Source organism: Hemibagrus wyckioides, linkage group LG22 (assembly GCF_019097595.1).
Source record: "Hemibagrus wyckioides isolate EC202008001 linkage group LG22, SWU_Hwy_1.0, whole genome shotgun sequence".
Lineage (NCBI taxonomy): Eukaryota > Metazoa > Chordata > Actinopteri > Siluriformes > Bagridae > Hemibagrus > Hemibagrus wyckioides.
In genome coordinates, this window is record NC_080731.1 from 16731912 (window position 1) to 16747567 (window position 15656).

The following is a 15656-nucleotide window of genomic DNA, read 5'->3' on the forward strand; positions in this document are numbered from 1 at the left end:
AACACTGTTAACCCAAGCACTTTAACACTGTCCACTGTAGCAGATGTCTCGGGTGACGTGTCCTGCCCCATGTGAGAGACCTTAACACAGACCTGCTGTTTTGTCTCAGGTAAGGGACACGGTGGGATACGACACACTGGGCCACTGTTTCTTCCTGGCGGACGGAATCGAGCAGAGGAACACGTTTTATCATAACCTGGGATTAGTGACGAGGCCGGGGACCATCCTGCCCACAGAGCGCAATGACACCATGTGCACCAAAATACGAGACCGAGTGCATGGAGGATACACGCCTTCACCAGCCACTGAGTGCAAGTACGCACTCCCACAATACACACATCTCTCTATCTCTCTCTTACCCACACTATATCTCACTTAACTCTTTATCTTACTCTCTCTCTCATTTTATATCTTTCTCATTTTCTCTCTCCCCTTCTTTCTCTCTCTCTCTCTCTCTTATTCATGCTCTCTCAATGTCTTTGCTTTGTCTATCTCAGTTACATCACTCTCTCTCTCTCTCTCTCTCTCTCTAACTCTTTGTCTTTAAAAAACGGGACTAAAGTTACACCAATATTCTTTTCAGCACAGTACATTAATAGTAGTTGTAATAATAATACATTTACTTATCATACTTAGCAGTCTGTAAAATATTACAGAGCAAATCCAAATGTATTTTTTATTAACTTAACACAAAGATTACATTCTGCCAATTGAACACTGAAAATGAGCGTGGAGTCGAACACTATCAGCACTTGTTGATTTGGATAAACAAGCGCTGCCCATAAACATGTGCATGTACAGCCAGACACTTTCCAGGCCTGACAAAGGAATTAAGATAAGCACTGATGGCAGAGAATTTAACAACAGTGTGCTGAAAAGAAATGATAAGATGGTAGTTTTTAGGACCTGGCTGAATGGCTGTAGTTTAGAAACATTAAACTCAGCACATCTGGGTTTTGTGAGTGAATTTCATCCCAAAGCGTAGTAGAATAGTCATTAAAGCAGGCGTCTGTGTGATCCGTGTGTGTATGATGAGCCTCCTGTGACTGGAGATTTGCCGAGAGATTAAAACACAAACAGTTCATCAAGATGTACTGAATATGGAAGTACACACAGGTTGCACTCTTTTACAGCGGAAGGATTTATGCCCGTGTCGAGTTTGAGTTAAATTTCATTAAAAAATAAATGATTATTGTTGGTGTATTTTTAACAGTTCGTCCATGCCATCAAAATGTATTTAAACAGTCATTACTGCACTACACAAGATTTTGTGTCAATGCTGTGTGTGTGTGTGTGTTTGTGTGTGCATGCTTGAATTCTAGGGCCGTGTCGACGTTTTGGATCGCCAACCCAAACAACAATCTGATCAACAATGCAGCCGCTGGCTCCCAGGTGAATTACACTTGTCTAGGACCGACTTTCATAAATTCTAATTCAGATTTAGTTGCAGTTTGAAGTTTCCTCCCCTAGTACAGGGTTTTTTTTATTGCATCCTTTAAACCTACAGGCACATCTTTCACGGAAATTGACAGGCACATAGGCCACGCCTCCTTCACTGAAACTGACAGGCACATAGGCCACGCCTCCTTCACCGAAACCTACAGGCACATAGGCCACACCTCCTTCACTGAAACCTACAGGCACATAGGCCACGCCTCCTTCACTGAAGCCTACAGGCACATAGGCCACGCCTCCTTCACAGAAACCTACAGGCACATAGGCCACGCCTCCTTCACAGAAACCTACAGGCACATAGGCCACGCCTCCTTCACAGAAACCTACAGGCACATAGGCCATGCCCCCTTTACTGAAACTGACAGGCACATAGGCCATGTCTTCTTCACTGAAACTGACAGGCACATAGGCCACGCCTCCTTCACTGAAACTGACAGGCACATAGGCCACGCCTCCTTCACTGAAACTGACAGGCACATAGGCCATGTCTCCTTCACTGAAACTGACAGGCACATAGGCCATGTCTCCTTCACTGAAACTGACAGGCACATAGGCCATGTCTCCTTCACTGAAACTGACAGGCACATAGGCCATGTCTCCTTCACTGAAATTTACAGGCACATAGGCCATGCCCCCTTTACTGAAACCGACAGGCACATAGGCCATGTCTCCTTCACTGAAACTGACAGGCACACAGGCCACGCCTCCTTCAATAAAACCTACAGGCACATAGGCCATGCCTCCTTCACTGGAACTGATGGGCAAATAGGCCACGCCTCCTTCACTGAAACTGATGGGCACAAAAACCAAAGCTCCTTTACCCAAACTGACACATCACCTTTAATGAAATGCAGAAGCCACGCCTGCTTCACTGGGCCTGAAAGGCCACACCTCCTTCATTGTAATATAGTAGTGTATTATCCTGGGTTAAAAACTTACTCTGCTGCAATAAATTTAGAGTAATCATGATAATCTCACTGGGTTACAGTAAGGCTTAAAGTCCTGAGACTGTAATATTGCCTGGTATTCTTTGACATTATGAAGCTGCTCTCTACATTCCACTCGTTTATTAAAATTTTATTTGGCAGTAAAAATCATTTTGCATTCCAGTGCCAGTTTCTCAGTGCTTTATGAGCAGAAGGTTGTGTAAACATGGGCATGTGGTATTGGTTTATCCCACAGTTATTAGAGTGTAGACTTTGTGCTGAGAAGAGAGGAGAGACAAAAATAAGACAGGGATAGAAACGGAAAGAGAGAAAACTCTTACACTTTGGTGGAGCCATATGATTATGATTAGAATACGCGATGAGGTGGCACGTCTGTGAGTTCCAGTTTCTCCTAACTCCATGTGTTTGGCTGTTGTACTTGGTGATGTCATCTTGATCTCTCTCAGAATATTTAGCGCAGTAATAGCTGATTTGGAGTTTTTTGGGGAAAACCTTTAAGTGAGAGCATGCTTTATTTTTCCATCTCTGTCTAGGATGCAGGAATTTGGTACATCTTTCACAATTCCTCGACAGGAGACTCTCATGGCCTCGTACCTGAGACCAAAGCTGAACTCACTCCTCTGGGGATTTTCTACAACAACCGGATTCATTCCAACTTTAAGGTAAAACTTCACTTGAGTACCAACTAAAGCAGCTCGGATTTCAGATCGTCTGTAACTGTGATGCTCTGTGATAAACATTATGACCCCAAACGTGAATAACAGTATTTTTATTTGCGGTGGTGGAACAAACGAGCCATCTCTCTCTTGTTTGTTGGAGATGCGCCACTGCTAATAATGGAACAGGATGGCAGTTTCCCAAATGTACACACACTCATACACACACACACTTTATAATAGTCCTCTGTTTTCAGTGTGCATTAACAGGTCAAGAAATGGAAACCGTGTAACTAAATCGTCTTTGTCTATAGATAGTAAACCGAGTAAACACAGCTCAGAGTGGACCTGGGTGTATTAATTGCGTATTAATTGAAACAAGACGGAGTTTAATCATATTTCAGATTAAATCCTGATGTGGCCTGTAATGTGAATATCTGAAAGCAAGCTGTAAATGTTAGATATTCACTCTGTTTTTCTTCTCTGTTCCCCATGTGACCGTGATGTATATGCTGTTCTGTGTCTCAACTAGGTGTGTCACATTTAGTCATGGTATATGATCGGACCATTACACCCATTACAATACATTTCCATCTATTACCATTTATATTTCCCTCCCCTGATCAAATTTCCTATTTCAGAGCTTATTGTCTCTCTTTTGTCCAGCTGCAACTCCTTTCTGGACTCAAATAACCCCACACCTCAGTTTCTCAAGGCAGGAGTTACAAAATGCTTTGGCTGCTACTGTTGTAAACATGTTACAATGCTACAACTACACTTTGTCAAATAAGCTTTCGGACTGTGTGAAATTATTATTGTTGTCTTTCCTCCAGGCGGGTCTTTTTATCGACAAGGGAGTGAAGACGAGCAACGCCAGCGCTGCAGATCCCCGCGAGTATCTTTGCCTCGACAACAATGCCAGGTCTGACTCAACCTATTTTATTAGTAATAGTGAAAACTGTTGCAAATTCTTAAAAAATTGAGTTTGGGTAAACCTGTAAAGTCTCACCAAATTTGCATTCCAGCAAAACCCTTTGTATGAGCTCTTGAGAAACCAGCCAATGGAAAGTAGCCATATATATTTCTACTTCTAGTATACATATTTAACTAAAAAAAATTCCTCACACGCTGAACGAGATGTTGGAAAGGTATGTGCCTGTAGTGAAATGCACACAATTCTAAACACTTCATTGGAATCGTGAGGGGGAAAAAACTCACAGCAGACTCTAATCACTGGTGCAGGGCAGGGCAGAGAGGAAGGAAAATAAATTTCACAGAAGCGTGAGTGAGAAGTGATGCTGTTCGAAGAAACTTGAGAGCTTTCGACAGTTTTCACTGTGAACCACACATCAGTGCAGAGCTTCCTCCGTAAGAAGTGTGTGCAAGTAAACAGAGAAACCTCAATGTCTCCTGGTACACTGGCTTCATTGTGTGTGTGTGTGTGTGTGTGTGTGTGTGTGTGTGTGTAAGTCACAGGTAACTGAGTTGGTGAAACTGGTTTACAGACTGACCAACTTGTATATTTTGTGCATGTGTGTGACCCAGGTTTCGTCCCCATGAGAATTCGGACCCGACCAAGCTGCGTGTGGCTGCTGTCATCGACACGCTGGTCTCCTTTAAGAACAACGACCTCGGCGCCTGGATCCGTGGCGGTGACATCATCATAAGGAACTCTGGGTTAGTGACATCATCATCATCAAAAAAAAGAAAGATGGTGTAATCAGTGTATCATGACGAAACTATAACAGAGCACTGTGCTTATTTGTATTTTTCCAGATTTGCAGACAATGGTGTCGGACTGTCATTTGCAAGGTACTGTGTGTGTGTGTGTGTGTGTGTGTGTGTGTGTGTCGTCTTGTGGATGCACTCTGATCTCATTATCCAAACAGACATGCACGGATAAAACTGATTTCATGACCAGCAGTGTTTATTTTTCCATTAATCCAAATGAAAAACTGGTGGGCATGGCCTAATATTTTAATAAGCATCCCTACATCCAAGACTCCTCCCAGTCGGCTATACCGTGCAAGCTGAACTGAACGCATGATTGGGTTGCACTGTTGAAGCTCACATACAAACCACTGTGTGAATAACTACGCTGAAAAAGGGAGAGGCGACATTTTATATTGCGTATTGCACATTCTGTCACGCAAGAGGAACATTAACCTCATTAGAGTGCAATCGCAGATTTATGCTTTAATGAGTCTACTGAAATTTTATTATGTATTCTCTCCTCATAAAGCAGTTAAATCTGTTCTGTTAAATAATTACTGCAGTAATAAATCTTCTGTGTGTGTGTCAGTGATGGCAGTTACCCTAAAGACGTGGGCTCCAGTCAGGAAGTGTCCGAGTCTCTGTTTGTGGGCGAGAGCAGAAACCGTGGCACCAACGGAGGACAGAATAAATACTGGGGTGTTGGAGGAGTGGACGGCAGTCTGAGGACTCTGCCCCGAAACAAGTGAGTGTGAAAGAGATTTAACTCTGAACATTTGTTTTATATGAGAGAAAAACAGATAATCCTCCACAGCAGTAATGCAGTAAGAGGTGTGGTGTTCTCTATTAATGCTCAGAATCAAATATTTTTTAGGAAATAAGATAAATATCTTACTTGTAAGTAAAGGTGACCCTTTGTCGACACGTTAGTGGCAGATTTTCAAGTCTGTGTCAGTAGTGTGGAGAAAGCCAGTGTGTCAGATTGATGCAAAAGAATGACAGACATGGCAAGTACAAAATGTGATGAAGTGTTACGTTATGAAGAAACGATAATGTACAATGTTCTCTGTCCCCGAAGAGTTTCCTGTATGGGGAAAAAAGTTACAGGTTTACTTTTAACAGTTACAAAACCCTGACACTGTTGTATATTAATGATGCTATTGTAGAAATCACATTCATTCTCATTCACTCAATTTATACATTACAGATTTTCAGTAGGATAGAAGAAGCTTTTTTGGCAATGTGACGACTCAACAATTAGTTTTTATGGCCGTGTGTGTTTCATGTACAGGACATTCCCCATCCGTGGGTTTCAGATCTATGATGGACCCGTGCGGCTGATGAGGAGCACATTCAGGTCATACACACCGACTCCAGAGCGCTTCACCAGTGCCGTGGGCTTCAGCCTTAAAAACGCCTGGCAGCTCACACCAAGAAACAATCTATCCTCACTGTCCTTCCTGCCCAGCGTAAGTCTCTCTTACACACACACACACACACACAGGCATAAAGATTAATGAGATGTGTCCCAATTGCCATAAGGTTATATCTCTAATCACTTAAAGTTTTATATAAAAAGAAAACGACAAATCACTGTCATTAAAACGTTATGACATACAACCGAACTTAAAACCCCAAAATAAAACCTATTTTGCATCTGTAACGTTTGGGCATTTTCATACAGTGCTTCAGCCTTTAACAACAAAAATGAATCCACAACGCCACCTGGTGGCTGCACTCCTTCAGTGTCTAACAGTACACACTTTATCTATCAATGTTTTAATAGTGCATTACTTGTGTAATAGTGCATAAGTTGTGAAATGTAATTGTGTGAACATAAAAACTATTCACCTATTTGTTTTGTTTTTTTAAGTCCAAGAGAGAAAAACCTTTTTGATCGGTTCTATATTAGATAAGGAGCTAAAATGATCCGATCTCTCTAAATCTGCATTTTATCATCTAAAATGTATTAATATGGTGCAGTGTTTTCATGATTAATTCAGTCTGGGAGTAAACAGTCTAAGGGCAGCACCTGTGTTACTGCTCACCTCAGTCATGGCCATGTTCTAGTGGTGGTGGTCTTTCCCATATGCTTCCTTCAGTGTGTTTCTAATTAGTTATTAATTATAATTAGGCTAAAGCAAAAATGATGTACATGTTTCTGCAGTACAAGTTACTAGTCAGACAGCATGGTACATAAAATACATTTGTTTGTATTGTGTGTATAATTATGGCTTCAGTTCTGTGCCCATCCAGGCAAATTTACATACAATTAAAGGATCCACAGAACCCAAAAATGCAGTTTACCTTTAACCCTTATAGACTTTTCAGTGACCCATTCCAGCACCTCTTGTGTATCCAGGTAAACCTTAAAGCGTTTTTTGGCCGTCCTGGTCAGTGGTTTGAGGACAATGACTTGGATGGAGACAAAAACTCAATCTTTCATGACCTGGATGGCTCGGTGAGTGGCTATCCCGATGCGTACGTGGTGAGAGCGGACAACTTCCTGCTCCAGCACCGTGACTGTGTGAAGGTGCCGCAGTGGAACGGGTGTGTGTGCAGCGGCCGCTACGCTCAGGTGAGGAGAGAAACATCTCTCTGTACAGAATTAATAAAGTCTAATAATGTAAAATAATAAACCTCCAACCTTCTACTGCTTGGACTTGAAATTTAATAATTCATTTACAAAACCAGTATGTTTTTTTTTTTAACAGTTTGACTGCTAGCTTTTAAGATTATATTGAACAACAATATAATCTCAATGTTTTTTTTTCCCCATCTCCTTTATAGAAACTGGAAAAAACTATACTGTTCATCAGTGTAATCATTTAACCAAACTGTGCTGTTGATGCGGTGATATGAATCAGGTCCACTGGGTGTAATGCCACTTGGAAATGAAGATCAAATCAAAAAGTTCCACAAAATGTCCAGAAATAATATGAATACTCTCTTTCTTCCATTTTTTTTTTCTAGGTGTACATAAAGACACAAGGCGTGCCCAACCTGAGCCTTTCGATCATCAGGGACGAGTATCCTGAAAAGCCCTTGGTGCTGAGGGGCATCAACAGCCAGGCAGCACCTTCACAGCAGTACCAGCCCGTCCTGATGCTGAGCAAGAGCTACACGCTGCACTGGAATGGCCAGGCACCCAAAGAAATAGTCCTCCTACTTGCCAATTTTGACCCGTAAGTACTAAAACGTACTGAAAAACTAGTGTAGCTTTTGTGGTCTACTTCTTGTGGAAACGTGTTCTGTTTGTAGTACTGCATCTTGTTACCAGGATTTTGTTCAGGCCCTACCTATTTGATCACTTCACTGTCAAAATCCCTGATTTCCTCATTTACTAAGTGAAACACTGTTTGCCTCTTCTTGAATTACAGACTCTCTAAACCCTGCATACTCTGTCAGACAGTCGAGTCTGCAAATCAAGGAGTCAGTGAGACTCACTGACTCTGACTTTCTCCATTTACCTTTGTGGCATTTGGCCATACAACCAAACAGTTGAAGGTTTGCTCAAGCCGTAGTAGGTCTTCAGAATTGAACTCGCAACCACCAATCGTAGGTCCAACATCTTAACCACTAACCAGGGCTGAGTCGCTGATTTGCAGCTTGATTTACTGACTAGATGTTTACATGAAACAGTTTCAGGGATGTTATACAATCTGAGGCACCATTTTGCAGATGAACAAAACCAATTAATTTACTTGATATTGGTGTCTGATAGAAATAATAAATAACTTAAGCTATGATCTGGAGAGCAGTGTCCCACCTTCCAGAAAACCAACAGTTGCTTCAGGAAAACTTGACAGAACGATGTGTTTTTAAAAAAAAAAAATCTAGTTAATGTTATGTAGGTACCATGACAATACTGTATTTGATATCTGATTAATGAGGTTATTAAGGAAAAACTGAATGATTGCATTATTATTGATTCTTTAAATTCAGCCTTGAAGCATCCATTTCTTTGCCACAAACATAAACCAAGAATCTGTTTTGTTTTTGTAGAGGTGACTGGGTGCTTGTTGGCCTCTGCTACCCTACAGACACAGTTTTCCAGGTGATGTCAGACATTTATGACCGTCAGAACAATGCATTTGATGGCATGGAGGACTATGGCTCCGTCTCTTCTCTGGCTGATTTGGAAAAGCGCCAACAGGACAGGAAGTACTTTTTTGACCGGGGCACTGGGTAAGTCTCAAACAAACCTATTTAAAATACAGGCCCTAATGTAGGGGTTCCAATTTCCACACTCTGTGTGGCTAAACTTTAAGCACTGAGGTCTCAAACTTCAATTATATAAGTAATCCAATTAGGAGTATCCATCATATCTGTCTAAATAAATCGGATTATCTGATTAATGAGGTGATATTCACTGAGCTCTGGAGGATCGGGTGAGTGAGGTTTAAGCCGCTATGGCACTTTTATTCAAAGCCTCTAATGAGAGGCTGTTTTGCTTTTGCAGTGTCGAACAAACATTTTGGTATTGATCACAATCATTCATTATGTAAAATGCAATCCTGACTTTGTATATAGTAATACAAATACAATATAGGATAATAATTACAGACTGCCCAGTGTCTTTACAACTCCTCTGTTAATTTCAACTAGGCAGGACGGTCGCGTGGACTTACAACAGGAACCGTTGCTGCTTTTTAACAGTCTCTAAAGCTCACCTAGCAAGCATAGCCTAGCGTGGTGATTTCATGATTGGGTTTGCATTGCATCGCTTGCATTGTGTTTAATTAGGCCACACCCAGACAGTGATCAGATCAGTCTGATTAAAAACATTGAATCAGATTATTATTTTTTGTTTTGTTTTTGCTAGATGTTCAACCAGCTGCACTTGCTGATCAGATCAATCTGCTAACTATTTGCTAACAGATTAAACCAGCCATTGTGCAAACCCAATAAAGGCTAGGCGCCACTTATGTGCGCTTTAGAGAAGTTTTAAATGCCGTTGTAATAAAATCTTTGTGGACAAGTCGAGCAACCATACTGCATACTTTTAAATGAAAATTAAATTAATTTAAATTAATTTAATTTAACAGAGGGGTTTGTGTAGACTTTGGGAAGTATGCAGTTTTTCAGACTTTGTACTATTTAGTGGCCTACAAGAACAACATTAACCTAATTGGAAACATATCATGTGTTTTTCGGTTCCCTCAGGATTGCACTTTACGTATGATGATTATCCAACAAAATGTTTGGGTTTATTTGTACATAAGTATCTGTTGCTTATCATCTTATTTTTACACTGGGTGTGACCAGAATTGCTCTTAACAGAAAATATCATTAAACTGTTTCGGAAAAGTAGGCCGTAAAGTACCATGTAACTTATTATACTTACAATTTAACTAGGTCAGGATTTTCTAACACAGTTTTGCACTGTATACACGATTTTAACCACACCCCGTAATAGATGAGATGATGTTTCACTTTCTTTTAAGCTTGCTGTGGTTGTACGCTCGAGCGCGGCATCCCCGTAATGGCCACAGCTACTGCTCTACCCGAGGCTGTGAGCGGGTGAAGATCACAGCCACCACAAGCACCAAAAAAACATGTAACTGCACCGCTGCTGCCTACCCCACGTACAGCAAGGAGCCCACAGCATCTGTGCCCATGCCTGCACCCGTCACACAGCCCTGCAACAAATGTGGGGCCTCAAAGGTAGTGATTCTCAGTACATATACACAGATTTGTCAAACTTTTCTTAAATAAGCTGCTGTTTATAGCATGTCTAAGCCCATAAGAATTGTTACCATTAGTGTAACAAGAATGAAACACTGGGGCGCGGGGACAATAACAGTATGACTTCTAATGTGTTTTATTTCATTACTTATGTTAAAATGTACAAATGAAGCAGAAACAAACCCATGCAACAGACCTGGTTAAGGATTTAACTCGCAGTATCGCCCACTGCTGTTTGTCTTTGTGCAGCTGGTCTTCTCCAGTGACCCGTGGAACAGCTACCTCCAAACTCAGATCAAATCCCTCAGTGTCGCTGATGAGCAGAAAAATGACACACAAGCCTTCATCACTGTGAGTATTAACAGATTAACCTGTAGTCTATACAGCAAAACCTTACCCAAGAGCTTATATGGATTTATTTATTTATATATTTAGGTAAACGGCAAACAATTTAACCTCAGTACAACAGGCTTCCTCGCTGTCACTGTAGACGCCTGCACCGGCAAAGTCATCAAAAATATGGTCTTTTTAAAGCAGGACTCCACCATGGAGAAGTATTTCAAAGCTGGAATTCCAGCAAGGTAAGATTTATTCTAGCACAATGATCATCTAGGATTAAATTACTACCCTGTCATGTTAGACACAATTCCATCTGTTCACCATTTCCTTAAAGCTGCAGATTATGGTTTAAATGTCCTCACTCTTATTCTAAAAGGAACAAAATACTGAAAAAAAGAATATTAAGGTGTGTCCTTACAAACCTCAGCCACAGACATGGACTCAAAACACATTCCATTAGATGTTACTAGACGTCCACTAAGGCTGATGAAAAAGCACCCCAGCTGTGAGTAAAAAAGCTGTGGGTGGGGGTGTTTTTCCACACCATTCAGTGTGAATTCTACAGATGTGTGTGTGTGTGAGATCAGTGGTTTCTGAAATTGACAAAAACCCTGCTAACTTCTTTACTTTAACCCTACAGCTGCTCTGTGCTTCACTCTCTCTGGTGGTGTTTTTGAGGCTAAAACTAGAACTCGTGTGAAAGCTGTCAGTAAGTGAGATGCAGAGGCAGGAGGAAGTTTTAGTTTCGAAGGTTTCAGGCGGATTGGATAGCTAATGTTGGCAGAACATCTATAAGAGCCACTGATGATCTTATTTAATTCAGCTGAGACTTACATTGGTACATCTTCCTCTGACCCAAATCAGCATCCGGCGACCCACTTCTTTTTTTTTAAATAGCTCAGCCCATTTTTGATTCTGTGGATGCCTCCGGTGCCACGTTTTTAGCAAAGTTCATTAAAATAAAAGTGATATTCAACAGCTTCAGTATATCTGTCACAAACCAACCGTATTAGCAAAAGTTACTTTGACTGAAATGTTTTTAAACTCACTCAGGTCGATTGTCCTGCTGGCCTCAAGAGGACAACCTGATGGCTTTGCTGGTGTAGCGCAGTACCTCGTCCCCCTGGGAGCAGCCAAAGTGGCAGACCTACAGGGGAAAGGTTTGTCATGAATGATTTACTGCACATATGTCTGAAACTAGTGCTATTAGATTTCTAATATCCCATCTTGTGCTAACTGTGTATCCAAAAGGTCAAATGCTAGTTAACATTGCAAATGTAATACAGCTAGCTTGAAGGTCAGATACAGATATTCATAAACTAAATATAAGTTAAACTTTATAAGTACAAATACAGTTTACTGTAAAAGACAAGACACTACAAAAATGTGGAAAGGTCACAAAATATAATAAAAGGAAATCCAATGAGAATAAAGTAAACTGAATAAAGCACAGAAGTGCCTCAGAAAAGTATTTCTGACTCTCCAGAAAACCCCCCAGACACTGAGGCTGACAGGTTTATATTCCACTGAGGATGCAGGTACTCGTGAGGGAATGTGTTGGGATGCTACAGAGATCTGATAATTCTCTAGTGTAGAGGGGAAGAATGACAAGTGATATTTGGAGCATGGTTCTCATTTCTCTATATTCTTTTTTTTTTCTTTTTTCTAGGGAGTCTGTCATTTTTTGGCTTCCAGGGAGCATCATCACCCCCACCGTGGGTTTCCCTCCTGATGAGTCAGGGTAAAGAGGTCGTGGAAAAATATATACCGCTCTCCCTAGACGAATATTCGTGCACTCCAGAGACGGAGCCACCGCAACGGAAAGATCTAGAACTGCTGAAGAAAGCTCGGAGTTAAGACCTTACAATGTGAACATGACAGGCAAAAGATTGAATGTGAATTTATGAACTTTATTTATTTATGGCGAACAAAACACCTTCGGGGGGGTATTTTATAGAGTACACTGTGTGTTTGTATGCGAGAGAGAGAGAGAGTGTGTTTTGTGTCGCTGTTGTCATTTTTGATGATTGTATTTTGTCCCTAGTCCATGGCACCGAGTGCTGCACTTTTAGGAAATTCAGCCAAACTACAAGCAGGAAAGATTCAAATCAAATGATACAGCAAAAACATGGAAAAATCACAAGTGACTTCATGAGCTTAAACAAGTGCAAAGCAAACAAGCAGGAAAAATGCTTTAGCCTTCAAGCAAACAAACGAACAAAAAACATGTAACCAGACACAAGTAGGAAGCAAACACTTAACCAGTTAGATTGTATTAGGAAAGAGTGTGGAGCTGGTCAGTTCCAGTGTTTGTACAGTGTGTCGTAAACATTAGAACACATGAAAAGTGATAGAGGAATGTGTTTTAGGATAAAGTTAGCAGTGTTATCTGCAACATGCAGCTAGAGAGTGTATTTATTTAGTGCATTCATCACCTACACTGTTCCTGAAGATCTACCTTCTTACAGAATTCCCCAATCCATCACAGCACTAGCTCCGAGTTCTGCTGTTCACACAACTCCAAGCTGATGTACACCAGACGTAATTTTTGTAATAATACCAAACTTATTTTGTTCTTCTAAGATACCCTGAATTATTATTCAGAGCTCGTACTGAAGACCTGTATGGAGTTGACTGATATAACTGCGAGTCCCATGTTGACTGCTAATGATGATTTCTGACCTGACCCAGTGACCAGGGACTCGATGATGGGTTGATGAGAAGGATACAGAACCCTGAGGAGGTCATTTAAACAGTTCAGAGCTTACAATAATGTTTAATAATAGAGTCTCACATCCACCCTGTTATCATTTTAATTAAAGATGCCAATCCACAGAGGAGAATATGGAACTCGACCTGCTTAAACTGAGCGGCTGAACTTTTACCTGATTGCTGGTACAGGAGCCACATTCGGAGAACAGGGCCGGGGGTTATCAGGAGCAGGAAACCGAAACGCGTATGGACGTAGATCTCTAGCACCGGTGCTGGTGACTAGTTTAGCCGAGCGTTGATTGATATAGAGCTGTCTTACTAAGAGTTAATTAGATAGCAGGCTGTTACTAAATACACAAAAAAGGCAACTATATAATGCTAAGTATTTGCTCAAATGGATTTGATAAATAACTCAGTCATGTAACTAGTGTTTTGGATAAAGCCTTATAGTCTTTACTCTGCACACAAAACCATCTTCCTGAATGTCATTACTGTATCTATACCTGATGTTTCTGCAGCGTTCAGGTTTCGTTCGATTCAGTCACCGTTTCTGTTTCTGATTCGTTTTTGTTTTCCGCGGTTATTTATTATTCTGTATGTCATTTCTCGTCAGATGTCACAATTAAAAGAATTGCTGCTCGAAGAACTTTTACACACCTAAATATACTGTTCATAGCAGGTGATGGTATAGTATGTGCCGATATTAAATTTCAGATCCTGATCGTTGCCAGAAGGTTTTCATCTCATCCAGTGGACAGTATTAATAGGAAATGTTGACTTTACATTTGTGTCTAGGGTTTAGAAGACTGCCATTTATTAGCTTTTATTACAAAAAGAAAACTTACCAGGCAGTCTCCAAAATTATATTTTAAAATAGTCCACAATAACTACATCAAATATACTGAATATGTATACACCACCGTGATATGCCATATAACGAAATGTTGTGGCACGGCGCTCACTTACATAATACCAGCTACAGTTATACAGCTAACACTCATTTCCTCACCAGCTTCTCATTTTTCTCTCTTGATGCTGAGAGGAAAAACCCCACTGCTGGTGGTGTTTACTGAGGAACTAGAAAGCGCAGTTACAGTTTTACCTCCGTGCTGGCACTGGAGACTCCTTAACTGTGAAATAAACGTCTCCTTGGCAACAGCCATACATTTTCTTTACATTTTATCAACACCTTCTGACCAATCAGATGTGAGAATTCAGCAGCGAATGGTGTAGAACCCTATGTTGTTTAACTGATCGTGTGCCCAAGTGACATCTCCCACTATATACAGTGCAGAGGGTCACATTGTGCTCGTGCCAGACCTGAAATAAACATACTGATTCAGTGCCTAAGAACAAATACATCACCCCTCAGTTTTCACTGTTGCTTTTACAGTAAATTAAATGCCAAATTGTCTGTTTTTCTTTAAAGGAAGCTGCCTGTTTGTTAACCACTGTACTGTTAAAATAGATTTATGATGGATGATGTATTAAGGTGTTGGGTTTATTGCTGGTGTTTTTTCAGTGGTCTAAAGAAACTCACAACATGTTTGAGGGCTTGTTCTAGTATACAAGTGCCTTTTTACCTTTTTCAAGTATTATTTTATATTATGTTCAAAGTTTCTGTTTTCTATAGTATTGCTTTTTGTGCTGCAATTTTGATAAAACATTTATACTTTGTCATGAGTGTCTTTTTTTTTTTGTTAAATTGTTGTATTTACGTATATTAACATGTTTATTGCTGTAAGACTGACCTTTTATAGGGGTTTTCCACCTTCTTTACTTAAATATAAGAATTTGAGGGGAAACTATTAATTAGCTCCAGTAGTAGATGAATAAACTCAAACTCTGTGGATCCTTTAGCAGTTATATTGTGCACATTTACTGATACAATGCATGAGATTTTCTTGCCAACAGTGTTATACACACCAATTTGAAGCTATTTGAGTACAATTCAGAGTTGCTTAATTTGCAACGATCAGTGCTATTGGGCAAAATGAACTAATCATCATTTCATATCTGATGGAAGAAATACTGTGGAAAAAAATTGAGCCAAAGAGAGTTTCAAGTTCGAATTCATTGTTAGTATAATTTCAATTGTAGTAAATCTTTTTGAGCCCAGTAGAAAATGAAGATGAAGGCTAACTGA

The 15656-nt window shown here is 40.4% G+C and overlaps 1 protein-coding gene across 2 annotated transcripts in view; it reads left to right on the forward strand.

Annotated features, from left to right (window-relative positions):
• The window catches only part of cemip2 (cell migration inducing hyaluronidase 2), a 29179-nt gene extending 13810 nt beyond the window's left edge, over window positions 1-15369 (forward strand). For both annotated transcript variants that reach the window (XM_058374918.1, XM_058374919.1), the window contains exons 9-24: window positions 110-315; window positions 1323-1392; window positions 2936-3064; window positions 3892-3980; window positions 4604-4735; window positions 4835-4870; window positions 5361-5516; window positions 6063-6240; window positions 7134-7349; window positions 7745-7956; window positions 8777-8959; window positions 10219-10438; window positions 10709-10810; window positions 10895-11040; window positions 11852-11958; window positions 12468-15369. In XM_058374918.1, the coding sequence (XP_058230901.1) occupies window positions 110-315; window positions 1323-1392; window positions 2936-3064; window positions 3892-3980; window positions 4604-4735; window positions 4835-4870; window positions 5361-5516; window positions 6063-6240; window positions 7134-7349; window positions 7745-7956; window positions 8777-8959; window positions 10219-10438; window positions 10709-10810; window positions 10895-11040; window positions 11852-11958; window positions 12468-12655 (2370 nt within the window). In that variant the 3' untranslated portion in view covers window positions 12656-15369. The remainder of the gene's footprint in view (window positions 1-109; window positions 316-1322; window positions 1393-2935; window positions 3065-3891; window positions 3981-4603; window positions 4736-4834; window positions 4871-5360; window positions 5517-6062; window positions 6241-7133; window positions 7350-7744; window positions 7957-8776; window positions 8960-10218; window positions 10439-10708; window positions 10811-10894; window positions 11041-11851; window positions 11959-12467) is intronic.
• Window positions 15370-15656: the final 287 nt, after the last annotated feature.